Source organism: Fomitiporia mediterranea (assembly GCF_000271605.1).
Source record: "Fomitiporia mediterranea MF3/22 unplaced genomic scaffold FOMMEscaffold_5, whole genome shotgun sequence".
NCBI classification, from domain to species: domain Eukaryota; kingdom Fungi; phylum Basidiomycota; class Agaricomycetes; order Hymenochaetales; family Hymenochaetaceae; genus Fomitiporia; species Fomitiporia mediterranea.
In genome coordinates this window covers 2,178,829-2,206,530 of record NW_006760390.1, presented here as the reverse complement: position 1 = coordinate 2,206,530, position 27,702 = coordinate 2,178,829, and the positions used below count along the sequence as shown (strand labels likewise).

General features: G+C 49.1%; 7 protein-coding genes across 7 annotated transcripts; 4 read left to right on the top strand and 3 right to left on the bottom strand.

Moving 5' to 3' along the window:
- Positions 1-92: 92 nt before the first annotated feature.
- On the top strand, positions 93-7,338 carry FOMMEDRAFT_167416 (uncharacterized protein; the record flags this gene model as incomplete). The annotated part of the gene is made up of 16 exons (XM_007265715.1): positions 93-290; positions 345-428; positions 501-783; positions 831-969; positions 1,022-1,166; positions 1,216-1,470; positions 1,530-1,694; positions 1,745-1,958; positions 2,020-2,118; positions 2,184-2,202; positions 2,257-2,651; positions 2,744-3,016; positions 3,076-3,275; positions 5,420-5,887; positions 5,972-7,144; positions 7,192-7,338. 16 exons carry the CDS (start codon positions 93-95, stop codon positions 7,336-7,338), a joined length of 4,257 nt encoding a protein of 1,418 aa, XP_007265777.1.
- Positions 7,339-7,804: 466 nt separating this feature from the next.
- Positions 7,805-8,738, bottom strand: FOMMEDRAFT_83725 (DnaJ-domain-containing protein; the record flags this gene model as incomplete). The annotated part of the gene is made up of 4 exons (XM_007265714.1): positions 7,805-7,858; positions 7,994-8,200; positions 8,264-8,485; positions 8,574-8,738. The coding sequence occupies 4 exons, from the start codon at positions 8,736-8,738 to the stop codon at positions 7,805-7,807; spliced, it is 648 nt and encodes a 215-aa protein (XP_007265776.1).
- A 244-nt stretch (positions 8,739-8,982) lies between these two features.
- FOMMEDRAFT_106670 (uncharacterized protein) lies at positions 8,983-11,747 on the bottom strand (the record flags this gene model as incomplete). Its single annotated transcript, XM_007265713.1, has 3 exons — positions 8,983-9,887; positions 9,949-11,313; positions 11,384-11,747. The coding sequence occupies 3 exons, from the start codon at positions 11,745-11,747 to the stop codon at positions 9,352-9,354; spliced, it is 2,265 nt and encodes a 754-aa protein (XP_007265775.1). The 3' UTR covers positions 8,983-9,351.
- A 4,432-nt stretch (positions 11,748-16,179) lies between these two features.
- FOMMEDRAFT_155294 (uncharacterized protein) lies at positions 16,180-18,383 on the top strand (the record flags this gene model as incomplete). The annotated part of the gene is made up of 4 exons (XM_007265712.1): positions 16,180-16,257; positions 16,309-16,373; positions 16,427-17,236; positions 17,285-18,383. 4 exons carry the CDS (start codon positions 16,180-16,182, stop codon positions 18,381-18,383), a joined length of 2,052 nt encoding a protein of 683 aa, XP_007265774.1.
- A 500-nt stretch (positions 18,384-18,883) lies between these two features.
- FOMMEDRAFT_155293 (CMGC/MAPK protein kinase) lies at positions 18,884-20,944 on the bottom strand (the record flags this gene model as incomplete). The annotated part of the gene is made up of 13 exons (XM_007265711.1): positions 18,884-18,933; positions 18,993-19,028; positions 19,110-19,170; positions 19,224-19,289; positions 19,363-19,511; positions 19,564-19,675; positions 19,739-19,804; positions 19,863-20,042; positions 20,099-20,172; positions 20,230-20,290; positions 20,353-20,425; positions 20,489-20,609; positions 20,722-20,944. The coding sequence occupies 13 exons, from the start codon at positions 20,942-20,944 to the stop codon at positions 18,884-18,886; spliced, it is 1,272 nt and encodes a 423-aa protein (XP_007265773.1).
- Positions 20,945-21,667: 723 nt separating this feature from the next.
- Positions 21,668-23,554, top strand: FOMMEDRAFT_106669 (uncharacterized protein). The gene is made up of 8 exons (XM_007265710.1): positions 21,668-21,943; positions 22,005-22,062; positions 22,115-22,172; positions 22,227-22,646; positions 22,711-22,806; positions 22,865-22,943; positions 22,998-23,041; positions 23,097-23,554. The coding sequence occupies exons 1-8, from the start codon at positions 21,824-21,826 to the stop codon at positions 23,290-23,292; spliced, it is 1,071 nt and encodes a 356-aa protein (XP_007265772.1). The 5' UTR covers positions 21,668-21,823; the 3' UTR covers positions 23,293-23,554.
- Positions 23,555-23,746: 192 nt separating this feature from the next.
- Positions 23,747-27,548, top strand: FOMMEDRAFT_106664 (26S proteasome regulatory complex, non-ATPase subcomplex, Rpn2/Psmd1 subunit). The gene is made up of 10 exons (XM_007265709.1): positions 23,747-23,926; positions 23,987-24,174; positions 24,228-24,355; positions 24,408-24,779; positions 24,830-24,952; positions 25,007-25,687; positions 25,739-26,404; positions 26,474-26,671; positions 26,722-27,318; positions 27,375-27,548. Exons 1-10 carry the CDS (start codon positions 23,781-23,783, stop codon positions 27,390-27,392), a joined length of 3,117 nt encoding a protein of 1,038 aa, XP_007265771.1. The 5' UTR covers positions 23,747-23,780; the 3' UTR covers positions 27,393-27,548.
- Positions 27,549-27,702: the final 154 nt, after the last annotated feature.

Here is a 27,702-nt window from a genome sequence, read left to right as displayed (position 1 = left end):
TGTGCAATGCTGAGGACGGTCGCGCTCACGTGCGACGCGTCTCCCCTCCACACCACGACAACATCTTGTGGTCCGCGATCTCGTTCTATCCAATGTCGCAAACGGAGTCCGACTCTGAAGCTAGTGTCTCCGTCCAAGACTGCGACAATACCTCAGACTTCTGTCTAGGCGCTCGGTTTGACTCTTTCCTTCCTGACCCTGTCGCCTCGAACATCGAAAGCGTGCAATCGTTCGAATGTATTAACAAGGCAGCGACCGCACTTGAAGCGCTCAAACATATCGTAATCAATGTACACGGGATTATGCGCGTTGGGTTCCTCCTGTAGGCTAAGACTCTTACTTAGGACGAAATTGACATCAACGCACTGGAGCAACACTTGGGCGACATTCTGGTGTTCGCTGAAGCCGTATCTCGTGGAAGATTACATGTAAATGACGACGAGCAATATATCCATCTCCTGGTCTCACTCTGTGAGCATATACACAACTGTGCTGTATAGGCTAATCTGGACGCACACGGACTTGGTACAGTTGATCCTGCCTTCCTTTGCATTCTGCTGAACATACGAAAGCTCATCCGCAAAATTGCCTCTGAACCCGACCACTATCAGTCTGACGGGACAACCGTGTGTTTGATCGACTACTTCTTCGCTTCCTGTATGAATCTCGTCACGAGTGTTGTGAGCAGTCGTCAGGGGTCAGGAGTACACCAAAGTACCACTCCTTCTGGTTTCGGAACTCAGAATGAAGAGGACAACGTTCTCATTGCTTGCCAGCTTCCACGTAAGAAATCGCCACTTCTAGAGGGATGAGGCTAACAATTGGCATAGAATCATGGGGGCATTTTCCTGGACTACTTCAATGTGGCCACGCTTCCCCTGCATCAAAACGACTAGCCTTGTCAATTTTATTTTTTGCGTTAGTGATCAGGCCAGACATTGGACTTTGTGATCCATGGAATGAGGCAGAGTAAAGAGGCTTGTTCTCTTGCGTTTCAAGAATTTTAAACATAAACGTATAGAATTGAACCAGGGCTCATGATAGAATGCTTGCAAGGACTCCTGACCGAATTCATGGCACAGATACAGAAACTGGATTTATCTGGAAGTGATTCTTTAGCCCACTCCCTTCGGACTGCATACGCCATGACAATTGTATTCTTTGCCGTGAGTAGTATTTCTCGCCAAAACATACCAATTACTTACTCCCGAAAAGTCTGCAGAGACCGAAATCCGACGTCGAGAAGGCGAAAGTCCTGTGATGCACTTCAGGCCGCACACTTCGGCGTCCCTACTTGAGCTTGTCAACTTCGTATTGTTGCCGTCGTCTCAGCAACGTTCGGACTTTTTCATAATTGCGGAACTGGATATTGCGCAAGCCATTCTTCTGCAATGGGGAAATGCAATTCCGTGGGCGTGGCAGAAATGGGACGATCCTCGAACGATCAACTTTGACGCCGCAGTGAGACTGGTAATTGGTTCCTCTAGACTTTCCAGTAGCGGAGTGCCCATCATACAAACTCATATTAGACAGGTAACTGGTTTTGTCACCTTGACAAGTCGTTGCTCTCGGCTATCTGGGAGGAAATTTTGCTTCCTCACAAGGATACGTCGTACTCTCAATCCACTGAACTAGCATGGTTTCTGCGACAAACTGTGAAATCCGATCCTCGCGCAACTTTGATCGCATTATTTGTATGTAACCCCTGAATGGTCCGAATTATACCTGACGACAGCCTGTCTAGCATCAAATACGCGACAATCCTGACTCAGAGAGATCATTCGACATCGCCGATGAATCTAATGCGTCGCGCTTGCATCTAGCTGTGTTGTGTCTCGCCGAGGTTATCGAAGGTTACAGCGGTCTATTGAACTCAGCGGATTTAGCACTTGTTGCAGAGCAACTAGTAATGCTCTTTGTACATCTGAACGGTCGTACCGACGGGAAAGGATCAGGAAGTAAGTTATCGGAGCAGAATAAACAGAACTTATGCTAAGTGGGTTCTCGAAGTTAAAATAGGAATAATTCGTTGCCTCGATGCACTGGAACCCAGCATTACAGAAGGAGCCCTTGCGTCCTTGCACAAAAATATAACTTTCTTCTCCAAGCTTGCCGGAGGTTTGTCATTCCTAAACATGCTGCACCGTATCGGTTAATCCAATATCAATTTGACAACGATGCAGTGATTGCTGATGCTTCAAAGTGCGTGTCATTATTTATAATGGCCGATTTGCGCTACTCAGACTACAACAAAAGCATACTTGATAATGACGCTACCGAAAGCTTTCTTCATAATCCGGAGGTCCTACTGTCTGTCATAATACTGCTCCATTTCATCTCCTTGTTCTGCAAAAATGGCGCGGTCAATTGCTTTCCCGAGACGGCGTTTAATCTACTCTCCGATCTCGTCAAATTTCTTTGCTCGTATACCGGCACACCAGAGTTAAGCATAGCGCTGCTGAACTGTCTCGTTCATACTTCTGGCCAATGTCGTCCGAGTCGAGGTGATACAACAGTCGAGAAGGCCATGGTGGGTACCGGATCCGACAATCCTCCCGTTATACCTATTGCAAGACCTCTCAAGACATGGGATGATGAAGATGCATATAATTTGGCGCTCAGTATGGTCGGGACTAACTTGGATCTCGCTGGTTTGTTACCGTCTGACCGGATCACTCGAAGAGAAGCTGATATAATTATCATTGCTTGGTCCTTGATGATTTGTTCGTCTTGTTCTGAACAGCTGCATTTGCCTCCTACGTCAACCTTACGATCAAGAAGAATACCGATCCGCTGCTCGTGTTAGAAACATGGGATTACTTGCGCGATGTATTATTGATCATCGCCACTGGGCGCCTAAACGACTGCGTCGGCCTTTGTTCTTTTCCGAGAGTTGACCTCACTCTAGATGATGAGCCCTCGGTAATGGAAGGTAGAGCACTTGAGATTGTCAACGCAACGGAGAAGATATGCAATGCTTTAGAAACGATTCTAAAACGCAGTGATATCAGTTTAGGTTCGTAACTTCAGTTGTTTTGCTCTTTGACTCTTTGATATCAAGTTCTCTCGATCCAGTCCGCCTATTAATTGACTCTCCGTGGATTATCACTCTTCGCGATTCGTTAACGAAACCCACGGCAACAGCCGCGTCGACCGGAGAGGCTAGTGTCATTCCTGACGAGCCATCAGCATGTCCGTCTTCCGACTTCGGAATTGAGGACCGTGCTCATCTCGACCCGCGAATTATTCCCATATGCAAGAGGTTCCTGGAGAAGGTACGTCTTCCGTTCCGTTTTCTTTCTCGTACATTCTTGCTTATTGGTTCATACATTTTTCACTATTTGAATTTCGCAGTTAGAACAGGTTGAGTCCGACTTGTCGAATGAATCCTGATCAAATCCTTATTGTCGTCTAAGAATGTATTTTCACGTTTTACTTCTGCTGAGACATTGCTCGAAGAACGCCACTCATGTTTCGTGTTGTTTTCCCTAACACTGCATCAGATAGGCATAAATAACTGTCTTTTCTGTGTTTACTACAGAATGCTCAGCAACCGTACTCATATATAGAATAACAAAAATAGTGGTGAATCGACAGAAATTGACAAAAACTGCGAACTGCGGAGCGAAATGCTATACAAAAATTATCGGTATACATTTGTTAACCTCACGATAATATAAAGTTTCATGGCGGGGATCGGTCCCAAAACAAACTTAAATCACCGACCTACTGCACCCCCGTTCAATTGTTTTTATTTATTACAACAATTCAAAAGGAGATGCATGCGCAGACAGAACTCCGTCACCACCTTCTCTGAATCTCTACATCCCGGAATCTTGGTAAAGATGACGTAAAGAAAGTAAAGTGCAGGATTCCGTGTTTTTAGGGTTTTGTTAAAAAAGAAATATTACTGCATAATATTAAGTATTTCAGTACGTCGTAGACCTCGGAGTGGCGTAGGAGATCGCCGTATTCGCTATACAAGACTAAAGAAAGATTCACCATTTGGATAGACCGTTGATCTCCGACTCTAAGGGTAGGCATGCAGTACATTCATAATTCATCGCGGGAACCGACTGTGGGGACCAAACTTCTGGACTGGTATGCATACAAGGCTAGGAAAAGAACAAACGTCTGGCGAGTACACTCAACATGCATATTGATAAGAGCAAGTTGGAGCATGGAGCCGAGGAAGACTGATGAGAGCGAGTGTTATGACCTTGTTTCATTCGGCCGAGCGAGGCTAGTGTGTGCGTGCGTTGAGACAACTAGCTTTGATAGTGCATCGATCCAAGTTGATAGTTGCCGTGAATGTACAAGTAGAAGAAAGAGAAGCACTAGCTTGTATCAATTGTTCTCACCCCAGAGTGCTCTGTTAACTGCAGTGCTTATCCGAAGACAGAGTATCTTGAGTTGCGTTATTAAGGAAGGCCGTCCACAGAGCTTTGTAAGGCTGATTTTTAGAAAAGACGGAGATGAAAGTGGCACGCCATATTCCGAAACTAGCTGATCTGCAATCACTTTTGATTTTCATCTAGCCCCAGCCAGGGCAGAAGCAGTAGAGTCAAAGAACACGGATCCGGAGAAGGTATACTAGCAGGCTCTTATGCAATGATCTCCGGAACGTCTTAGGACCGGATGAATCATTCAGAGGCGGGAGAAAGTCAAAAGAATTGGAATGCGGTCCGAGGTCGAAAAGTATGCAGGAAGTAATGGGGGTGTTCGCGGTCCTTGTACTGTGTGAGGTCACGCTTGTTCACAGTAATTGATGGACAGGCTACAAAGTCTCGGTCCTTGGGGAATGAATTGGACGCGAGAACGTGCCGAACGGAAGCAAAGTGAGCGATGACGTTATAAGCAACTTAGTACGAGGCTAGGAACTGAGTTGGAAGTGCATCCCGAGTCTTTGGCATTTATTCGCGCTTTCCTTGGGTTCCGAGAACGGGGCGGCTAGAGGCGCAGACAGCAGACAGGTGGAGCCGGAAAAGCCTCGTGACAAGTAAGGGTGGTAATCGGTGAGGAGCGCCACTACGATATGGAGTCAGAGAAATTGAAAGAAACGTTTGAGCCGGGAACTAGCCTGTGGTGACTCGTGAGACTGAGCACCTGATAGACGTGGAGATAGACATGCACAGGGAATGACATCAGTACAGAAACAGACTCGATCCTCTCAAGCACTTCGTTTCACAGGCTCATGTGCACTGTGAATTTACTGATTACGGGCTACAGTAAACGAGAGTAACGGTCCAACACCAGTTGGCATTGTGCCAAGGGGGCGACGGTGGCAAGATGAGCAAAGCGGGGGTGTTGCAACGGAAAGAAACGAGGAATGAACCATTTGACTGGCAAAGCAGCAGGGGGATGTTTCAAACTAGGGAATAGCAGACCCCCGGACACCACGTGCTTATAGGACTGGTAGTTAGCAAGCACCCGTCGACACCTGCACATCATCACCTCGCCGCTCATCTCACCCACTCTCGATACTTTACCTTTACATTCCTTGCTCTCAGACGCTGCGTCCCTCTCCTCCGGTCGCTGTCGTCTGCCGCACTCTTCGCCGCCGCTGTCGCCTCGTCCTCCTCCTGTTCCCTGCCTGCCACCCATCGTTCGATCGATGTTCATGTCCTCTCCGTTTCGTGGTTCCCACCGCCGCTCCAGATCACACACGTCGCTTTCCTCTCCCTCATCCTCTCCTGTCGCTAGATCCGACAAACACCGCCCTCATGCAGTCTACTCTCGGCTGCTGAATGACAAACTCTCAGGCTGTGCCGATTCCACCACTGCTGACTCGCCGTTCTCCGCTGCACCCGCATTTACCGCCCAGCCACCCGAGAAATGGGATGTTGAGGCATGGAGGCGTGGCAAAAGAGCCAGACGCGATCAAGAGGTCCGTTCCGTTTCATCTCTCCGTTTCTCGGCGTCTCTGACTCTCCCTTTAATATCCTGTATTTGCCCGCGATTATTTATTTAGAGTCCTTCGGAAGACGCAGACATGGAATCTTGTGATGAACCCATGCCAGGCTCACCAATTGCTGAATTGCAAGCCAACTCTCTGTCCATGTCTGTTCCCTCTACCCCACTCCCTCGCTTCCCAGCGACGTCAGATGCGTTCCAATTCTTCCCGCCCAAATCGTCATCTGCCGCAAGGCAGGCATCGACGACATCTGACGGTCATTCATCGTTCTTTGGTTCGGGCAATCGGAACAAGCATGAGGACAGACTCGAACAAATGCATACAGATGCCTTCAGTGATTTGCGCAAGACTGTGTCGGAGGCAGGTGAGGGCTTTGTGCGTCGTATGCGCGAATTCGAAGCACATCGCCGAGCAAGATCCTCACGTGTAATCGCAGTGGTGTCGCGCTCCGACGGCTCGCCCGGCTGTCAGATGCCGCCGTACAAACGAGGCAGGAAACGGCCATCGCCATTATCTGTTCGACAGTCCAACGTGCAGCATGCGAACGTGGGACAGAACCGTGGGAATGGAAGCGGCTCCGAGGCAGACGACTCGGATATTGAGATCCGTTCCAGTTGTGCGTCAGGCTCGGACGATTTCCGAGGCTGGTCGCCCTCCAAGAAACGAGCCGTGTCGCTCAGTGCTCTCGGCTACCAGGACACCGTTGCAGTCGAGAATCCACGTTCATTTCCTTGTCCTATCCCTCTTCTCAACCGTGACAGGAGCTCGTCGCCATCGCCATCGACATACTCCAATTCTTCGTCAGACGAGGACGAGGACATCACAAGCTCCAGCGGCAGTGTCGTTGACCGCTCACGTCATCGGCATGCTTTGCGTTTCCGCCCCAAAGTGCCTTCTTTGGTCAAATGCAGCCCGCCGTCTCTGGCCTTTTCCTTTACGGCCTCTAATAATTCATCCAGAATGTCAATCGACACGGGTGTACCGTCTCCCGTATCTCTGCCGAGCGCCGTGACGAATCCGCTTTCGTCATCTCCCGACCAATTCAAAAGTATGGACACCTCCAATTACGGACCCGCCATGGCGACTAGTCCGCCGGCACAGCGGACATCAAAATGCTCTGACAAGACCGTTGCAGCTCTAAGTCTTGCCCTTGCCAATGGTGCCGGAAGTGTGAACGATTATAATGCCTTGCGGGAAGCGCAAGGTGTGCTATCCATGGAGAGCAGCGAAGTTGGCAGTTTATTTGATTAATCTCCATTTCGTCGAATGCGCTCCAGAATTCGAAGACGGACGGCTCAACCCGAACCATCGTACCGCATATCAGTATGCGTTTAATTTCGGACGGACTCATTTTGAAGGAAGAAATCGAAGAAGCTTCTTGTCCTTTTCTAACCGGACCGGATTGTTCGCTTTATGCGTCCTAATTTTGATGGGCAGTCCTCTCTTTTCTCCTATCCCTTTTCTTTATTTCGCTTGCTTGGAGCTATCATACACTTTCATCGGAGCACTTGAAAAACCTCTACGGAAATATACATAGTTAACGTTATTCTTTCCTTTTCCCCTTCCACTTGCTTTCCTTGACTCAGGGGCACATACGAATCATCACAACATTTACTTCCATTCCAAAAGCATAACGAATTATATCTTTTGTAACTTAAAACTCTGCAAATGCATGTATTGGTGTAGGTAAAAAGTCGGAGATAATGGAGGAACGCAAGGAAACGCGGGTGTATTAGAAGCTTGCTTGTATAGATTGGTTGCTTGGTATACTACAGAACTTTGGTGACATAATCCCACCCCAGACAACTAGGTAATGTAGAGAATACATGAAAGGTGAAAGATACACGACAAGAAAATGGAAGAAGAGAGTACTAAATCAGTAAAAGGACGTCAGATGTTCGACGCTGCTGTTCCTAAGATCTTCGCAGCAAGACCTCGCAAAATCTAGAAAGAAAATAAAGTCACGGCGAAACCGGACGGTGGTGTCAGTCAATTCATCAATCAATCAAAAACAGGTATGCAAAGTAAAGTTCAGTGCAGACGAATGACAGTATAATATAAACTTTTTTTTTGACTGACCTCGGCTTTCTGATTTCCACCGAGTTGAGAGAAGACAGCAGCGACGCTCTTGCCTTTGGCGTCGCGAATCGCGCCGAGGCGGTTACCTGCGACCGCACCGACGAGAAGCCCGGGCAGGTTGGCGATGATAAACCCCAGGCCTGCGCCGCATATGGCGCCCAGCCATGTCCAGAGTGGAAGGGTGCGCTCAACTTCTGGACGCAGAAGCTTCATACGATAATAATTAGCTATACCAAAACGCAAATTAAAGTGACTAATAAAACTATTCACCTCTTCGAATACATCCCCGAAAACGCCCTCAGCATCCGGACGCCGAGTGTTCCCGGAGGTCGTACCCTGTGCACCGGTGAACATACTGGCGAAGTTGGCGAAGAAGTTGGCAGAGGCGTTCGGGTCTGTTGTACGTTCGGCGAATCCACGCGCTGAGCGTAGAGTATCGTATTCACGTCGGCGCTCCGCGTCGGATAGGACGTAATACGCGTCTGCTACTGTCTAGATACGATACAATTCGATAGGTAGAAAATTAGTTGCGTGTAAGACTCATTATAACATACGACAATGCAAAGCAGCGTATGCATACCTGGAACCTCTCTGTAGCACGTTTCACCTGATCTGGAGATGCATTGACAAGCTTATCAGGATGTGATTTGAGACTTTCCCTCTTGTACGCTTGACGAATCTCATCCTGCGATGCACCCTGCTGCACCTCTAGAATCTCATAGTAGTCGGGGAACGAGGAGGCCATGGCTGTCGACGTGTGAGTGAGGAGTCACTTCATTTGCGATGACCAGTAAGTACAGTGAGGCGCAGCAAGTGACGTCATGAGATCGACGCTGCAGTATGTTGACAACCAAACATTGAAACAAACACCCGCGCCAAGGACACATACATTTTTACCCGTGTAGATCTAGGAACTTGACTTGAAAATCAAATACCGTGAGATGAGGACATGAGAAACAGTGTCAATGGTAAGAATTCCATAGGGTTCGCTAATTCTACACAATACTAACTATCATATCCATGGACACAGTCCATCTAATAATGAATAAGTTTACTACTACAGACTTTCCAAAAAATGCTCCAAAGCAATTCAAAGTAGGCAATTTGTTAGATCCACAAGAAAACAACGCAATCTGCAAAAGGACAGGACTAGGTCTTCCTTCCCGAAAGAAAGCGCTAGGGGCGAAAGAAACATCCAATTTCAGAAAATTGCCCAATCTTCCGGAGAAAGAAGCCCGAGAGGAAACGAAGGTTAAGACGAATGAGCGGGGAAAAAAGCAAGGAAAAAAACAAAAGGAAAATGATGGCGACAAAGAATTTAATAAACGAGAACGTTGCGAAGCTGGGGATTGCGGACGCTAGAAGTATCCACCGTTTCGAGGCTGCTCCGGGACCGCCGGCCGAGCGTCGTTGGCTTCTTGCAGCAGCACAAGAGGAGCCGGTCGTGGTCTCTGGAAAGTATTTTGCTCAGCTAAGATGCTCGAAGTTCTTCGAATAGGATTGCTGATCTCCAATCGACCCCGAGGTCCTGTAGGTAGACCTCGACCTCGACCCCGGCCAAGCGGCTTGCCACTTGGCAGCAATAGAGGCCGAATCCCTTGGGGTTGACTTAGCTGACCCTGCGATTCTGCCTGGGGTTGGTCCTGTGGTTCAGGTGGTGACACGGTTGGGACAGGCGGAACAAATAGTGGGACCCTATTCGAAGTGTCACCCCCTATTCCGCTATCTGCAATACTTTCTTCGGAGGGGCGGCTGGCGTCGACAACCTGAACATGAGTTGCATCAGCAATGGTTGCTGGGACGTTGCTACCCGAATCGGAACCCGATGATCGGTCGCGTTCTGATATGTTCGTTAGTGGAGGAGACATCCTCTGAGCTGCGGGTGTCGTTAAACCTGCAGAATCACATAATCAGCTATTGAGTCGTAAAACAGTCTCGAATCACTGTTTACTCACCACCGATGAATGAAGTCACGTCGTACTGTGTGCCCTGAGAACCAAGGCGAACGGTACGCCCAGGATTTGAATCGTCGAGAACAGAGTCCAAGCTTTCGCGCGAGATCGTGGGCACGGATTGATTCTGAGATCTCTCACCCAGTTCAGCAATTACAGCCGGCATTCGCGGAGGCACAAGCTGGAAGGCAACGTCATCCACGATCATACTGTTATCACTGATCGCGCTGATAGCCATGGACTTTCCTCGGTCTACTTCTGTTTCGAAGACAGATCTTCTGTCTTCCTCAATCGCACGCAGTCCGCCTTGTGCCACGGACGTCGGGCTGTCCAGAAGTGATGACTTGGGGAAAAACGGTGGCTCTGGGAAGTTTGATAACGATATGTCGCTTTGTATAGATTCTGAGTTAGTTCGCGGAAGAGGTATGCGATTCGTTGAAGTAGTGGAAAATCTGCGAAGTCCAGCGATACTCCTGTCGAGTTCTTGTTGTTGACGTAGAAGACTCTCGATACCAGATGAGCGATTCGAATTGACGTTCGTATCTGGAAGTGCCTCAGTGCTGCTGCTGGTACCGCCTTTCTGAAGGTTCCGGATTATTCCATCAAGTCCATAGATGGGTGAATCAGTCTCGTTGCGAGAATAAGAAAATGTTGATGGTATAGCGGGTGTTGAGTAGCGGTCGGTCGTGTACTGTGATGCATCGTCCGGTACAACAATCTGTGGGACAGATGAGCCCAAATCCTTACCCTTCGGAGCTACTGGCGCTAGATAAGAAGGTTCCGCGCGCAGGTCTGGCATCACCGACGTCAAGACAGGATCCTTCCAGCCAGGAGCATCCCGCGTTGCTGCAGTGGGCGTCTGCTCAGGTGTCTGCTCCAGCGATCCACGAAAGCTCCTTTGCCCGCCAGGGCTCGGACCAGGTTCAGGGTCATCTCTATTCCAAAGTCGGCGCTGGTCTCCCTCCTCATTGCCCACTTCGTTTCCAAGCCCACGAATCTGTCCTGATCCGCCGCGCCTAGCCATAATCCGTGTACCGAAAAACGAGCTCGATGAGATGCGCTGAGTGAAACTAGGTCGGTCTGACGGCGCCCTCTGGCGGTTGCTACCATTGTCGCGCGACGCTCCCATACCGGTTGGCATTGAGTAAGGCGCTTGTACCATAGACAACTGCGACTGCCGATTGTCGCCGGCCGCAGAAGCTTCGACATCTCTAAAGCCTGCAGCCGTGAGTCTGCGTCGCACAAGCTCGGCAACGACACTTGAACGGACGGGCATCTTGTAGAATGCAGATACGAGAACAAACAAAATGAGCATGTAAAGCTCGACGGCCTGGAGAAAACGTCCGAGAGTCGACTCTGTGAACTTGACTGTAGTGTTTTCGAAATAGTTCGGTTGAGTAATTTCACTACAGACAACGCACAACCGAAAGACACTCACAGCACAACAGGTTGCCGATGGCCACTCCCATACCAATCGAAATAGCCAGAATCACAGGCGAATAGTCCCGAAGCGTGTGCCAACGCGGTAACAGAGGGCAAATGTATGTATTGATTAACAGCTTCACAATGAATACGGCCGAGAGTCCAATTTCGATGCCCGCCTCTGTGATATAGACCGGCCCAAATATTTCGAACGCGTGTACCAGCCTCCAGAGAATTTGGAGCACAAGTACCGACACGATTAGCAACAACAACACCCATTTGAGAATGATACCTGGCAACCTCCAGCGAGCCCAATCACCACTGTGTATAACCGTCTCAGAGCTGAGCGAGATGAAGTTCGGCCTACGGTCATCCTGCATTGGAACAAAGGGCAGTTCACCTCTGGGAGGTTCCGCGACAAATGACCAGAAGAAAAGATAACGCAGTGCGAAGGATAGTGCTTGACTTATTTCTCGCAGGATCACGAGAGCCTGAACCGATGAAATGTTGAGGTTATAAGTTGTATCCCAATAGCCTCTCCGGATTATTTGGCTAAGGTCAAAAATCGCTGCAAGAAAGGCAAGTAGGACAGAAATATGGATGAAGGTTGTGACTCTGCAGAAGCGCATAAATAGGGATTTTGCATGACATATTTTTTTGACACGCACCGGTTCAATCTTCTCATGACAAAAAAGAACGTGTAGACGGCAAAGCCAACCAAGCCCACCGAGAACAGGGGAATGTCAGCAAGAATATCTGAAAGCTATTTGAAACGGAAGATCAACAGATCAGCGTTTCTGCACGTCAAAGCCAAATACACTTTTGAAATGGACATAGAAGCACTCACGGCGACATCGGATGTAAGTTGCACAGAGGATGGATATGCTGCGTGTACGCGTATTGGAAGGAGGAAAAGAATGCAGAAGAGGGACTGTGAGCGACGGTTGGACATGAACATGACAAAGAACGGAAATGAGAGGTTTGGGAGCGTCAGTATAGACAGCAGAAAAACTAGCAGGTCAACTGGGTGGAATGCTTGGCGCAGAGCGTCGCGAAAGTGAAGAACGGTATGAACAGCGTCCAGCGACGAAAATCCTTGCAAAGGAATACAAAACAAAAGTCCGGAGGCAGCTGGCAAGGCACTGCCCTCCAGGCCTGGAGAAGAGGGATCCGGATCACTGAGCAACCAGCGTTAAACGGGAGGGGGTACTGCGATTCTGGTGACTAGAGGGTTGATGTTAACGGGATCTGGTCCAAATACTCATCCAAGCTGTGACGAAGCCGCTTGCTGCCCAACCAGCGCGACTCTTGAGAATGGACGCGGATGCAACTGCACGCGAAACAATGACGAAAAGACGCAAGAGGAGGGATAAAAAGGCAAGGGAGTGCAACGGATGTTATGGCTGATGGCGCTGTGAGAGCCGCCGCGCCCGTAGTTGGATCGAAACGGTGACCGTCTGATTTATATTATAGCATAGTAATAGTATATTTCGCATCTATTAGCTCTTCTCAATCCGGCGCGCGTTTTGCCTTGGTGACGATCGTTATGTCCCCAAATGGATAATCAAACCTTCCGATATAATTTACCCTCGATACAGGCACCAATCAGACCTCGACCTCTTGCTTTGCACCAAAGGCCACACGTATACGAAGCAGTACTCTTGCATTCGAGATCGACTACACAAAGAGAACAAGTTTAAAAAGAAAAAAAATATCAGGTCGTTGAGAAACGGAAGAAATTTGATAGTCCATACTCATCATCACCAGCTCGATTACTCAATAGGTCGCAAGTGCAACGGATTCTTCACTGTGGGATACATCTTACAGCACTCGACGATCAACATTTCACACCAATCAGTCTATACCCGCTTCAAGAAACAAACGGATTTCATCGCCGTGGTTCTCCTCCGCTTCCTGTCAGCTGACGAACCAAGAACATACCTCTTCCCTCATCCACACTCTTTCCGCGGATTCCCCCCACGCTTTTAGGGCGCGGGAATGGAATCCGTCGTACCCTCTCGCTTGGGTTGCTCAGCATGAGTCCCTTTGTTGGACTAGGAGATCGATTGTAATCTCGTGGTAGCTGTCGAGTTGGACTAAGTCCACCACCCGTGAGTTGGTTCGTCAATGCGCTCATGCCTGTAAATTGCCGCGCAATCGTAGTTGTACCCGTTAGTTGCGGTGCTACGCCGTCGATTTTACGAGAGGCTGTAGCAGGAAATCGATAGAAAGTATTTCCTCCTGTGAAAGATGGTTCGAGAGGCGTTACAGGAGAGACTTGCTTCGTTGGTGAACCAACAAGGAGCTAGAAAAAGAAAGAAAACGAGTTCAGGGGTTAATAGAAAATTCGTAGATAGCTGAGTCATTGAAGAATGGAAGTCGAGCATACCAGACATTCGCGACACCATACTCCGCCCTCCCCGTCGGTCTTCGCGGCGCTATCTAGGCGCTTACCACATCCCGGCGTATTCGGATCGCGTCGCAACTCGATCCGCAATCCTTTTCCTCCACATACAAGACAGGAAGCATGCCACCGACTTCCTTGTGGCCCTGGTACGACGCCTCGTTCCATGGGCGACACGGAAATATGACAACCAGGACAGGTGACGCCACCACCAAATCTCGGAAAGGATCCAATCACGGGCGGCGCTGTAGTCGGGTGCAGAGTCTGCTTGGTAGGCGAAGAAGCCAGCGTAAGTGAGTGTGAGGGTGATTTGGTCTTAATAGGTCGAATGACAATCCGCTCTGGTGTTGCGCACTAAGAAACATGTTAAAATTAGAGTCCAGTATTTCAAATTCATGCTACTTACACTAACGTGGCAGCAACCAGTGGAACTGCGAACAAACACAGCTTGTCCGTTCTTCGTCTCTTCAAAAGGGTCGTCACAGACGGCACATCGGAAACATTCAACATGATAGCTCTTTGGCGGGAGACGTTTTGATGATTCCTCAGGAACAGTGACAAACCTTCCACCGGCTCGTGTTCTTAAAAGGGGCTTCGAACAACTCGAGCATGGAGTAGAAGGTGGACTTGAAGTTATCTTAGAGGGGGACATGTCTGCCAGAGGAGTGAACGGCTTGGTAGGTGTCTTCTCAGCGAACGATTCGTATTGTTCAGGAGGGCTGTTGGACGGTGTTGAGGGTGGAGAAAATGCGGTGTTGCAATCAGAGCCATCCGTAAGATCGGGTGTAGAAGGAGCACCGCTGAATGAATCGCGAGATGCTATAGTCGTTGGTGACATGGACCGTACATTTGGGGAACTGGTGAGCATTTGACGTTGCAATCGACGCTCCATCTCTTCAACGGCGTTGGTTTCCGCCCGCGGAGAAGGGCTGAGAATTTTTGGGCCCCTTGCTGGTGATTTAGAAGGAGTGAGCCGGAATTTCTCGTATCGGCCTCTCGAGCTAGCATCTGACGGCCTGAGAGGTGAACTCTCAGAAAGGCTGTTCTTTAGTGACGTAGTTCTTGTAGATAAATCAGAAATACGCCGGTTGAAATCCGAAGGGATGGGACTGGAATTGCAGTCAGGCTTGTTTACGTTCGTACGATCTACTAGCGGGGAGGACTCCCTGCTCTTTATTCCAAGTCGCTGCTGCAGCTCTTCAATTGCTGGGCTGCCTTCGCGGCTTGTACCCCTCTTCATTCCTCCTGGATTGCTCCGTTCTTCTTGTTTATCAGGTGTGGAGAAATTACGCCTTGATCCCATGCTGTCAGAACGAGGACGCTTCAGACATGTGTCAAAGCAGTCCTCGCATGATGGTCTACCCAGAAGGTCAACCATCGGGTTGTCGCCAATGTCCTTGAAGCATCCGTCGCAACGAAAACAGCGCCTGTGCCAGATACGGCCAGCATTCTCAATAAACCCTCCTTCTGCAGAGAGAATAAGCACTGGCTTTGAACATGCCGTGCAATCTCCTTTCGCGCCACCATTAGTCGAGAAGCAACCCTTGCAAAGGAACCGAGCAGTAGTTGATGGGTCACTTGGATCCGGGTATATCGTGGCATCAGGAGGGAAAGGGGTCGAGCAAATCGCGCATGAAAAAATGGACAGCGTATCCTTTGGCTGAAGGACAGAGCCATAGGCCTTGGAAAGGACGGCCGTGTTGGGATCAGAGAGAATATCATCAGGAGGTGAAGGGGGCTCGCTTGAATTGTCTTTCTGAGGACCGGTTCTTGTTGGCGTAAGAGCTGGATGTGATGAGGCCGAATCTATATGGGAGAGGATTGGATCTCCCAGAGTTGAACGGGAGAAATGAGTGCTCTGAGGACGAGGAAACTTCTGAGAATCCGAAAAGGGGCGAGGGGCTGAGGAGGGCAGAGTAGTCGAACGTTCCCTGATTGGAGAGGGAGTATTACTCGTTGAGCGAACATATGTGCGAGACCAACTATCCGGCTTTGAGCAGCTTGACGCTGTCTGCGAGAAGTCAACGGAGGCCCTGACCGCTAGACCACCACCTATTAAAGAGTAAGAATACCGAGTACTTAATAAGTATGCCCAGACTCACATTTACAGCGGGTTCCAGATACAATGTCGCCGCATCTCCTACAGAATCCCATTCTATTCGCCTTGATTATTGCTTGAGGTTGCTGACTTGGCGGGCAAAGACATGTCGAGCGAGCCAGCACTCGGGACATGAGCTGCATACAGTGCACGCGCCTGACACGATCATGTGACGTGTTCAACTTGGAAAGTTGAAGTGACGCGTCCGATTCGGGCAAGCCACTCTTACCCGCCGTCTTTTTACTACACCACGACGTACAGTCTTTAGCGACCCGTCCTTTCTGCTCAATACCTCATTTCTTCCCTCACCATGCCCTCGGCGGGCCAACACTTTACTCGCGAGGACCTCGTCTCCCTCAAACGATCGGATATCCAGAAATTGTGCAAGGTATTGACATGTTTCATCACACCCGAATTTGTTCAGCTTAGCCATCAATAGGAATATGGAGTCCGTGCAAACATGAAAACAGAAGCTCTTATTGAGCTATTGCTCGATTCCCTCCAGTGCGTGTTTCTGTCTAATCTCACTTTACATACTCTCTCACTGTTATTCAAAGGTCAAATATGTCCCCGCTTGTCGGTCTGCGCAGACCACAACAGGCACCAGCACCACGACGAGTATCAACCCGCTCATCCACAAGAGTCTCTTCACTGCGCTCGAGGGGTACTTCTGGCTCGAGCTCATCGACGTCTTTTGTTGCGTCTAGCAGTCACACTGTCTCAACCTCGTCACCTCGCACGAGCAAATCAAAGCTTACACAATATAAGCTCGGCGTAGGGAGACCCTCCGCACCTGGTGCCGCATCTCTCAGAAACGCGTCACGCTCGTCTAGCTCATCCAGGCTTGGCCGTACGAAAAGCAGTCGCTCCTTCAAGCCACCCGAGGCAACTATTCACGAAGGTGAAGTCTGTATTTGGTTGGAAACCCGGGCTTCGACTGATAAATTATTACCTCCATCCGCAGAATCCGAAACTTCTCAGCCTACCGTTGCAGTAGAGCAGCATGCGGGTCCGAGTACATCACGCGCTCAGGAATGGCCGAATGCACCAACTATTGACAACAATGACCTTACGAGTCGTTTGACGAGGCTTGAGAATGCTTTCAGAGAGGCGGATGTCAAGCGCCAGCTTGACTCTCTTAGAGATATACCATCTCAAATCGCGTATCTGAAAGCGTCTATGCAACATCGCGAAGCCGAAATAACTGGCCTTCGTGGGGAACTCAATGTTTGCAAAGCAGAGGTCTTAGCTCTTCGAGGCGAGGTCTCGAAAATTCCCTATCTAGAGGGTCAATTGAGAGCAATGAAAGATACTCTCGACTACCTTACCGCAGGTTCAAGCGCTGTTACAAAAGGCAAAATGACTAGGTGAGTAAAGGGTTCATCCAGGTATTCCATGGCCAACCAATCTTTCAGACGTGTTTCTACTCCTCTTGGTGAAAGTGACGTTAATTCCAATACTAACAGCAAGGGAACCTTGCTCAATCCGTACCCAACCGAAAATGCCGTGCCGCTGGCAAAATCACCTGGACTGTCAGAAACGGCACTCGGTAAACGTCCTCGTGATGCGGGCCTTAACAACATCGAAGGAGGTGTAGAAGGAAGAGAAGGCAACGCTATGACGCAGGGAGTGTATACGAGACAAAACGCCCATCCAGATAGGAAACGCACGAGAACCGGCACGGAACGGCGACCTCTTCAGGAGAAAGCAATTGAGCCTAAACCTGGTTCCGAAAAAGCAACAGCTTCGGGACACGAAAGCGGTGAAGAGTGTCTGGGCTCAGCCGGGACTTCGGCGTCGGGGCAGTCTACACAACCATCTGTTACTACACCACCTGCGCCGCATGTTTCCGAATTTGCGAACGAGCTGAGTACTCATCCAGAGGAACTCAGGTCAGATGAAATCGATATGTTGGACTTCTGCCAGGCTGCTTCTTCTACACCACGCGGCGATCCATTCAATTTCTTTGATGATGGGGAGACCTTCTCGCAACTTTCGGTGACAAAGCTAGGAGCTCGTATTGCGGCACTCGACAATAGTAACCCTCAGAGTATTAGTCCGCACCAGAACCAGATAGCTCCGGAGCCGCGCCGTATTTCTTCACAAGTCGCTCGTCCACGAACTCCGACACGGCCATCTGGACATGCTCGTTTCCGTCTCACCGTAGATAACGTTAGCCCAATCCGCGAGGATGTTCCGTCCCCTTTCGATCCGTACAGTGATGGTGCATTCGGCTTTCAGTTTGCTTCGGGCGGGAACGCAGGTGTAAATGTCGTTCGACGTGATACATATGGCCAGGATCACAACCACGGGTTCATTCCAGCGCCGATGCCGATTGCGCTCGGGTTTGGTTTAGGCACAGCAGCTGCGGGTGCGATACCTGGCAGCTCACCTGCACGGCCTGCGTCGCGGACTATGTATGGTACTGAGTTGCAGAATGATACACGCTTCGGTGACTTTGGACGCGATGGCATCGCAACTTCGTCCAACATGGACTTCTGGGGCAATTTCTAATGACAGTGAAGTTCCCCGCAGTTGATCGTTTGAGGACTTTAAATGTCTCGTCGTGGCTGATACTTAAAATGCAAGCATCACTGTAACTCAATTCTTTTTTGCCTAATCCATAATTCACATCTAAATAAAACATAGAATATCGATCCATGTGTTTCAATAGTTTCTTGTTCCCTAAATGCGTTTCACCATCCACTGTCCATTATCATCGTACTGCACTATTTATTTGGTCTTGACAAATTTTCATCCTGTGTCCTTAGGCCCTCCTTTTTTTGTAGCTTGGCGTCTTCCATCTTTCTTCATACCCGTACCTCAATTGATTTGCTGGTATTATAATGTACGTATGTCCAGTTGGTAGATTTAGCGAGGTAGCGAGATAATAATACGACATTGTGAGTACCGAATTAAATTAGAGTAATGTGCCTGCACTGTCAATGTTCATGTAATCCATCCACCCTAAAAATAACTTAAGCCCGAGACCGAATATGAAATATGGAGTGTCTCTATTGTCCGAGGGTCGGTGTGAACGACTGGATCTCCTCGTACAGTAGCTCTGTCAGAGAAACAGAGAATGAGTGAAAAGCCGCGATCAATAGAAACTAGAGAGTCCACCTTTTAACTGGGCTTTGCCGAGCATCTCTTTTTGGGCTAGAGATGAGATACGTTTGGTTAGTTAGATCACCGCCATTCCATTCGTCTGACTTCGACAAGCGAGTGAGGAGAACTTACTATCAAAGTGGAAGTATTCTGGGTCCATGGGGAAACATTCAGGTTCGTCATTTAGGTCGTACTAAATGTATGTCAGTAAGCGGTCGCAAGGGATAAAGGGTAGTGAGAGCTAACATATGCTGCAACGTAAGGATGGCGGAGTGCTTCTTCTATAGTCATCCGTTTCTTTGGGTCAAATGTCTATTGTGAAGTGAATTGCACAGTTCAGTATTTTGATACATCGACTCGATCTGGACTTGGAAGATATACTTACGAGCGTGTTAGATAAGAAGTCAATTGTGGAAGGAGTCGCGCTCGGTATGAGCGATATAAGTGGTTTGCGTCTACGAATCGGGAGTGCACGAATGTAGTCACGAGAGCGGCGGGAGGTGATTCCGGCATATTCCTCAAGAGTTGGTGTGCCTAATGTCCCAATCAACATGAGCTTCTAAAATGGAGGTGGACAAATGCGTACCGATAACATCGAGGATAAGGTCAAGCTGATGCCCGTAGTCTCGACCAGGGAACAATGGTTTCCCCATCATCATTTCAGCAAGGATGCATCCGACTGCCCACAGGTCTATGGCCTGTCAATTATTTTTAGTTGAAACCATGCTGTGAGAAGGGTGTGTATTTGACGTTGTTCGCACCTTCGTGTACATCTTGAAGGAGAGCATTATTTCTGGAGCGCGATACCATCTCGTGGCGACATATTCCTAGACAAGTTCCTAAGTGAGTTTGACGGATAAGCCCAATAGCACGACGATTACTTACAGTCATGAGTCCAGACTCGCCTGCTGGAGTGCCAGTGTGGGCGTTTCGGGCAAGTCCAAAGTCACATACTTTGAGATCACAATTCTGATTGACAAGGATATTTGCTGGCTTTAGGTCCCTGTGTACGATGTCGGCGCTGTGCATCGATTTGATAGCTCGAAGGATTTGGTATATGAAATACTGCGTAAACGCTGAGCGACGCTCTTTCGGATAAGGTATAGGCGATAATGGCTCACTTCACAGTGGTCGTCCGTGAGATGTTGTGTCCGAATTATTTGGTGAAGATCCGCTTGCATGAGTTCTTGAACGACTACAAAATGAAATTAGATAACGAGACCGGGGACTAAGCCTGCAGTTGTGTGCTTACAATAGACTTCTTTGAAATCATCCAATGACGGTGGCTTGATGATATCCAGGATTGAGATAATCTATTGTGCAAGGGATATCAGTTTAGCGCGAAGGCGTGCATTGCCATCAAGCGGAGGCGCACGTTGTCATTGACCGCCGTCTGTGAGAAGAACTTGAGGAGCTTGAGTTCTCGAAGCGTTCGGAGGCAGAACAGGCTACAGTCATTAGAGTACGCCATCAGGATCAGAAACAGTATGTTCTCGTGATTCAGTACATACGTGTGATCGAATGGCAAGATCTTCTTGATCGCGACGTGAGTTCCAGACGGTTCGTGGAGGGCAGCCACGACTGTGCCGTACGCGCCCTCTCCCAAAACATGAAGTATGCGATAATCCGAACCTGTCAATGGCGATGCCGGTCCAGGTCAGTATTAATAAATAGTTGACACCGACAGCGGACCACCACGCTGAGGCGGCGAGGCGGGGCGAGGCACAGATTTAAATAGACTGACCGACTTCAAACGTGGGAAGAGGCCTTTTCGACTTTGTTCCGCGGGAGATCATGTCAGTTTCCAGACGACGTTTGCTACAGGAGGTGCGAGCTAGTGCGAGCAGGAAGGATAGAACACAGAGTGAGTTGAGTTGCGCTGGAATCGCATCCGCGTCCCCCAGACTATAAGACGAATATTGGAAGCCTGATAGTGGACCGAGCCAAAGATGGCCATCATTGGACATTCGTAAAGAAACCCGAAAGTATCAAATGTTGGGTGATTACTAGAGGTGGAAGACGGGTTGTAAAGTTGGACGTTGCCAATGGGACATGATAGCATCATGACGCAGGACCTGAGGCGGCGGTCGAGCCAGCATTTGACACCGCCATGCCCGACTGAGATGCATGAGATGGATGGCGTCTCGCCTGGCGGATGTGAGGCGAGCCATTAATTGTAGACGACATAAAATGATCGGCATAAATGTCTCCTGTCATCCCCAAAACGGTCGAAGTAGTTGCCACATAAGGCTACGTCAAGGACAATGCTTAATTTTACGATCACCTTCACCCCGCACGGCATTACCTTGACTTTTTGCAAACAACGAAACCACTCTCAGCACCTGGGTGTTCATCATAGTGATTCATCAACGCCTCTGTACCTCTAGGACCGTTTCAGTGACGTTTGAAGATGCAGATCATGCGACCACTGGCGGCTACATCTTCTCACAACTGTTGTGTGGGAGGCAACAGGCGGTTGCGACGAGAAAAGGATGATTGGCACTTGTGGAATTAGATCTGTCGAGGCACTGCACTCCATTGGCTGGATCCGCTATTATTATATCCGGTGCCGCAAATCTTATTGTAGTTTTTTTCTTCTCTAGAAGCACATGTGCAGCCGGGCCTACCCAGTTCCCGCCTTATATACTGTTGGACAAATGCCCATCAACACCCCTTCACTGTTTCCTTTCACCTATCATCTTTGTCCTTGGCCCGCCTGGTGCTCTTGTCCCTCCCTTTTTTAATTTTCTAAAAGGCAGTGTCCTCTGGCAGTACATATTTGCGCCCTCTTGCGAGTAGCGTCTCTTCACATCCTTCATACTTTCGTCATTTGGCTAGTTCAAGTCATGTTGTCTTCCATCGTCCTGTCCGCTGGTCTTCTCCTTGCACCCTTCGCTCTTGCCGAAGTCCACAATGTCAACGTCGGCTCGTCATCTGGAGCCTTGATGTTCGACCCTGAGGCCATTGTGCGTATCTTCACCTTTTTTGTTCTTATCATTCTTTGCGAGCTCACTTTGTCATCTCTAGTTCGCTTCCCCTGGCGACCAGGTTGTCTTCACCTTCCAGCAAAAAAACCACAGCGCAGGTAATGCTATTAATTTACAAGTGAGATGCCTAACATGCTGAATACATTACAGTCCAGTCTTCATTTGCCGACCCATGCGGTCCAAAAGATGGTGGTTTCAACTCTGGATTGTAAGTAGATATGCATGTTGTAGTCGATGGTAGGCAACTGAACCGGGTTCATAGCTTCCCGGTTGACGCAAGTACCACGGCCAACTTCCCTACGTACACTATTACTGTTAACGACACTCAGCCAATCTGGGTCTATTGCGCGCAAGCTGCTGGCACCCCGACCAGTCACTGCGGCAAGGGAATGGTCTTCGCTGTCAACTGCGGTGCTGACGGATCTCCTAACTCGTTCACAAATTTCAAGAACTCTGCTCTCGCGGTTGGTGCATCTCTCTCGGGTAACGCGTCAGCGACATCCTCGTACGCATACGGTGGTAGTACACCAGCAGCGACTTCTGACGCTTCCAGCCCACCTGCGTCGACGACCGCTGCTGCCGCTGCCGCGACACACACGGTCGTCGTTGGTGGAAGTAGCAGTCTCACTTTCAATCCCTCAGAGGTCTCTGCCCAGCCTAATGATGTCGTTGTGTTCCAATTGTATGCGCTTCTTCCTCCTTCGTGAATTGTCGCTTTCTCATTGATAATTCGTGAACGTTTACAGCCAGAGCAAGAACCACTCAGTGACCCAGAGCTCATTCGCTGCACCTTGCGAGAAGCTCGGAGCGTCGACCGGTACTGACGGCTTTGACTCCGGCTTGTGAGTACTGTAATTTCATTTTCACACTCTAATTGATGCTTACCAAAATGATCTACAGTATGCCCGTCCAGGCCAATGCGACCACTTTCCCGACGTACAGCATTACTGTCAACAACACTCAGCCAGTTTGGGCTTACGTGAGTATACCAAACGTTCCGCTGTATGACTTCCCTGATATCGTTACAACGTAGTGTCGTCAAACTGGCCACTGTGGACAAGGAATGGTGTTCGCTTTGTAGGTTGCGTTTAACTAATGAGCAGGATACGTTGTCTGACTAGTGACAATTTAGGAACGCGGCTGACAGTAGCACAAAGAACTTCACTGCATTCAAGGCAGCTGCTATGGCACAGAATGGCACTTCATCCAACAGCACTGGTTCTGGCTCTGACTCGTCGGGCTCAACAGCGAGCGGAGCCTCTCGTACGATGGGGGCAGCGACCGCTTCCCTCGGACTCGTTGGAGCTGTCTTCCTTCTTCTGCTCTGATCGTATTCGTACTAGAGTGCTTCTGCCTTTTGCCGTTACTTTTTTATCATAGTTAATGCCCGACGGACAATTCTTTTACATGACATGGACGCTGACATAGCTTATTTACTTTATACTTGCCTCTTGACGACCTTCGTTGAACGATGTGTAGCTACTCTTTTTTATCTTCTTTTCTGGGTACTGGTAGATTGTCGTATACCCGACGTGACCTCGATTGGTCGTTAGTTTGTAGTTTTTCGCCGCAATAGGAAGCTGTTTTCCTGAACTTGCCAGCTTGTAAAAATCGTAAAATCACGAGTTTGTTCCAAAAATAAGTGTCCTAAATGGGTCGTGATCGACGGGTTACTCATGTGGGAATTATTGTCCATATTCGGGAGACGCGCCACGAGAGCTGACGCGTCTCGGTGTGCGTGAGTGAGTGGACGTGCAAGAGGTGCATACGTACGCGGACCAGCAACTTGCTTCCTGCACCTTTCCTCCTTTCCACCATGGTTGCTCGCGCACAGACTTCTGCAGCTGGTGTATTAGCTCTGCTGTCCGAGCCAGAGCCTCTCGTTAAGCAACATGCCCTACTAGCCCTTGTCCCTCTTGTGCCTCAATTTTGGGCAGAAATTTCGGAGCACATCCCGATCATGTGCGTGCTGTCTCCGTCCACTTGAGTTCTCTATTTGGTAGACTGATCATAATAACATAGAGAGGCGCTGTATGAAAGCAAAGAGCTCCCGAAGGAGGCCCGCGACTCTGCTGCTCTACTCGCAAGCAAGGTCTATTATTTTCTAGGCGAACATGACGAAGCTCTGTCCTTCGCTCTTGGCGCCGGACCCGCCTTTGAGGCTGAGAGTCGCGTGTTTGGGTCGGAGGAATATATTGAAACAGTTATCTGTGTGTAAACTCTTGGCTCACCCTCGCTGTCACCATATTAATTGTTCCTTTAGCAAAGGCAATCGACAGATACGTCGAACTCCGTGTGGACGAGACATCTGCAAAGAAGATTGACCCGCGTTTGCAAACTATCATTGAGAGCATATTCAGGCGATGCATTGACGATGGAGAGCACAAGCAAGTACGTATTTAATACTCCCTCCATGTTCTATTTCTCAAATTTTATCATGCAGGCCATTGGAATTGCACTCGAGTCGCACCGCCTTGACCTCATCTTAGAAATTTTCAAACTTACTCAAGATGTATCGATGCTCTCGTATGCAATGGACTCCGTGATCGACATGAACTTTTCGCTTTCATACCGAAATGAAGTCCTCAACTTCCTTCTCCCACTATTTCCGCCCCTTGAATCCAAGGCATCCCACGTTTATGCGGTCACCCGTATACTCGTAACCCTCAGCAACCCTTCGGTCACCGTGCCGATGCTCACGAAACTGATACCCGAAGAGAAGCTCCTTGCTTACCAACTTGCGTTCGACCTCGTTGAAGGTGGTGGTCAAGACTTCTTAGTGGCTATTAGAGCCGGTCTTCCAGAGGGCGATTCGGTATGTCTCTAAAGTATCATCTCGAGTATTTTAACTAACTTTAAGTTAAGCAAACCAAAGAAATATATGATACCATTCGTCAGATTTTAACTGGACAAGAGTCCGTGAAACTATACCTACAGTTCCTGCGGCGAAATAATAAAGTAGATATGCTTATTCTAAAGAATACCAAGGTTTGTGGTTTCATAAATGCACTTACACACGTTAGAGATTGATCGTTCTACTAGGACGTTCTCGAACCACGGTCATCAGTTTATCACAACGCGCTTACTTTCCAGAATGCCTTCATGCATGCAGGAACCACCTCTGACGTTTTTCTACGAGAGAACCTAGAATGGTTAGGGAAAGCAACTAACTGGGCAAAGTTTTCTGCCACCGTGGGCCTCGGAGTAATCCACAAGGGTCACTTTGAAGAAGGAATGAACATCCTTGGCCCGTACCTGCCTGTAGAGGGTGGCAGTCAGCCCCCAGGCATTCAAGGAGCACAGTATTCAGAGGGCGGGGCACTTTACGCTCTTGGACTCGTAAACGCAGGATGTGGTATCGGTCGTGATGTTGAAAGCTACCTACGTGACAAGCTAAGGGCTGCGACAAATGAGGTCGTACAACATGGTGCTGCTTTAGGCCTTGGAGTTGCTGGTATGGGCGGAAAGAACGAACAGTCGTACGACGACCTGAAGCAGGCTCTATACACTGATTCTGCCGTTGCGGGTGAAGCTGCCGGTTATGCGATGGGTCTTGTTATGCTCGGAACTGCTGATGCAAGGTATGCTGACGAGATGTTGGCGTATGCTAGAGAGACACAACACGAGAAGATTATTCGTGGTCTTGCTGTTGGGCTGGCCTTCCTCTACTATGGCAGACAGGAACAAGCCGACGAAATGGGGACGATGCTCCTTGCTGACAAGGTATGCTTATCGCATCTGTTGGTTTATACCCTTCTGAATAAGTCAATTTAGGACCCAATTCTGCGGTACGGTGGCGTATACACTATCGCTCTTGCTTATGCTGGTACTTCGAACAACGGAGCCATTCGAAAATTACTCCACGTTGCCGTCTCCGATACTTCTGACGATGTCCGACGTGCGGCCGTCACGTCTCTGGCGTTCGTGCTTTTCAAGAATCCCGGGCAGGTACCACGGATAGTGCAACTACTTAGCGAGAGTTACAACCCACACGTCCGCTGCGGAGCAACACTAGCTCTCGGTATTGCTTGCGCTGGCACTGGACTTCAAGATGCCGTGGATATCCTTGAACCCATGACCAAGGACCCAGTCGACTTTGTGCGTCAGGGTGCATTCATCGCCCTCGGAATGGTCCTAGTAGAACAGTCTGAGGCTGCTTGCCCATCCATGTCCTCCACTCGCAGTCTCTATGCAAAAGTAGTAGCAGACAAGCACGAAGATCCAATGGCTCGCTTCGGTGCTGCATTAGGGCAAGGATTAATAGACGCCGGTGGTCGTAATGTTACAATTAGTCTGCAGAGCCGTGCAGGAAGTCGGAACACGAATGCCATTGTTGGTATGGTCTTGTTCTGCCAGTTCTGGTATTGGTTCCCTCTAGCACACTGCGCATGCCTCGCGTTTGAACCTACTGCGATCATCGGGTTGAATGGAGATTTGAAGGTGAGCTTTACTAGACCAGTTTGACTAGATGCTGAAAACTAAGTACAACTCTTTTTTCCCTTTGTTTAGGCTACCAAATTTGAGTTCGTCTCCAATGCTAAGCCCAGCCTCTTTGCCTACCCTGCTCCCACCAAACCCCCGACCAGAGAGCCAATCATGAAGGTCACAACAGCTGTGCTTTCCACGACCGCGAAAGCCAAGGCACGGGAAAAGACAAAGGAGAGAGAAAAGGCAGCTGCAACCGCAAACGGTGACGTAATGGAGACAGTGAGTCTTCCTTCCTTCGTGAAGCCACATCCGTTGATTAGTATGAACAGGATACGAAGCCGGAACCGAAGCCGGAACCGAAAGGTGATATTGAAATGAAAGCTGATGAGTCGTCATCATCAACGGTGGTGCCGGGAGATATCTCTCCTATCGCTGGCACAGTCTCCAATTTACCTGATGCGCAGAAGACGGACGCAAAAACTGTGGACGCGAAGAAACGAAAACAAGAGCCTTCATCTGAAAAGCTGCCGAACTTTTCTCGTGTTACACCTGCGCAGCTTGCCCATGTTGTCTTCCCTTCCGAAGGTCGCTTCCATCCTGTACGACCTGTTTCGACGAGGTCAGCGAAGTCTGGAAAGGGGAAAGCATCGTTCTCATCGAGCGTGAAAACACCGACCACTACGGCGCTGGGGGTTACATCCGAACGATATGCCGGTGGAGGCGGAATCCTCATACTCATTGACCAGGCGCCTGGTGAGCCAGTTGAATTCATCGAAGCCGAGGTCCCTGTCGCTGCTCCACCAGCAAATGCCGTGCCTACAGCGCCGAACGCGATCGGCCTAACTCCAGCAGCGTCAACGCAAACTGGTCCTCATATCGCCCTTGATGAGAACGGACCTGAAGCGGACCCGCCAGCATCTTTCGAGGTATGCTCTTACTGGTATTGTGACGTATTCCCCTTACTGACTGCCGCCCATTTTAGTATCCTTTCGACGATTAATCTCCAAAAGGCGCCTTATTGTGTTTCTAGTTCCTTGTATTTCGGCTGGCCAATGTTTTGGCAAACCTTCTTAGATTATCAATGTCCCAGGGATGTTTATACACTGCTTTCATTCATTCTTAATTGCGCATGTCTCAATTGCCAAATGAAATTATTATTAACAAAAATCGCTCGCCGCCGCAAAGGATACAAAATTACATACAACACTAAGTGAGAATTACAAGTTAGGTTTGGTAACGAGCGACAGGGGGGACAAGGGTAACAGCGAATATTAACGGTATAAACAGGCGGGGACATCTACATACTACAT

Bases quoted from the DNA above. Each gene is read 5' to 3' on its own strand.
- FOMMEDRAFT_106669 (XM_007265710.1), top strand. From the start codon at position 21,824: ATGTTGTCTTCCATCGTCCTGTCCGCTGGTCTTCTCCTTGCACCCTTC. The intron at 22,173-22,226 runs GTAAGTAGATAT...CCGGGTTCATAG, and splicing joins GGTGGTTTCAACTCTGGATT to CTTCCCGGTTGACGCAAGTA. The intron at 22,807-22,864 runs GTGAGTACTGTA...AATGATCTACAG, and splicing joins GACGGCTTTGACTCCGGCTT to TATGCCCGTCCAGGCCAATG.
- FOMMEDRAFT_106664 (XM_007265709.1), top strand. From the start codon at position 23,781: ATGGTTGCTCGCGCACAGACTTCTGCAGCTGGTGTATTAGCTCTGCTG. The intron at 23,927-23,986 runs GTGCGTGCTGTC...ATAATAACATAG, and splicing joins TCGGAGCACATCCCGATCAT to AGAGGCGCTGTATGAAAGCA. The intron at 24,780-24,829 runs GTATGTCTCTAA...CTTTAAGTTAAG, and splicing joins GTCTTCCAGAGGGCGATTCG to CAAACCAAAGAAATATATGA.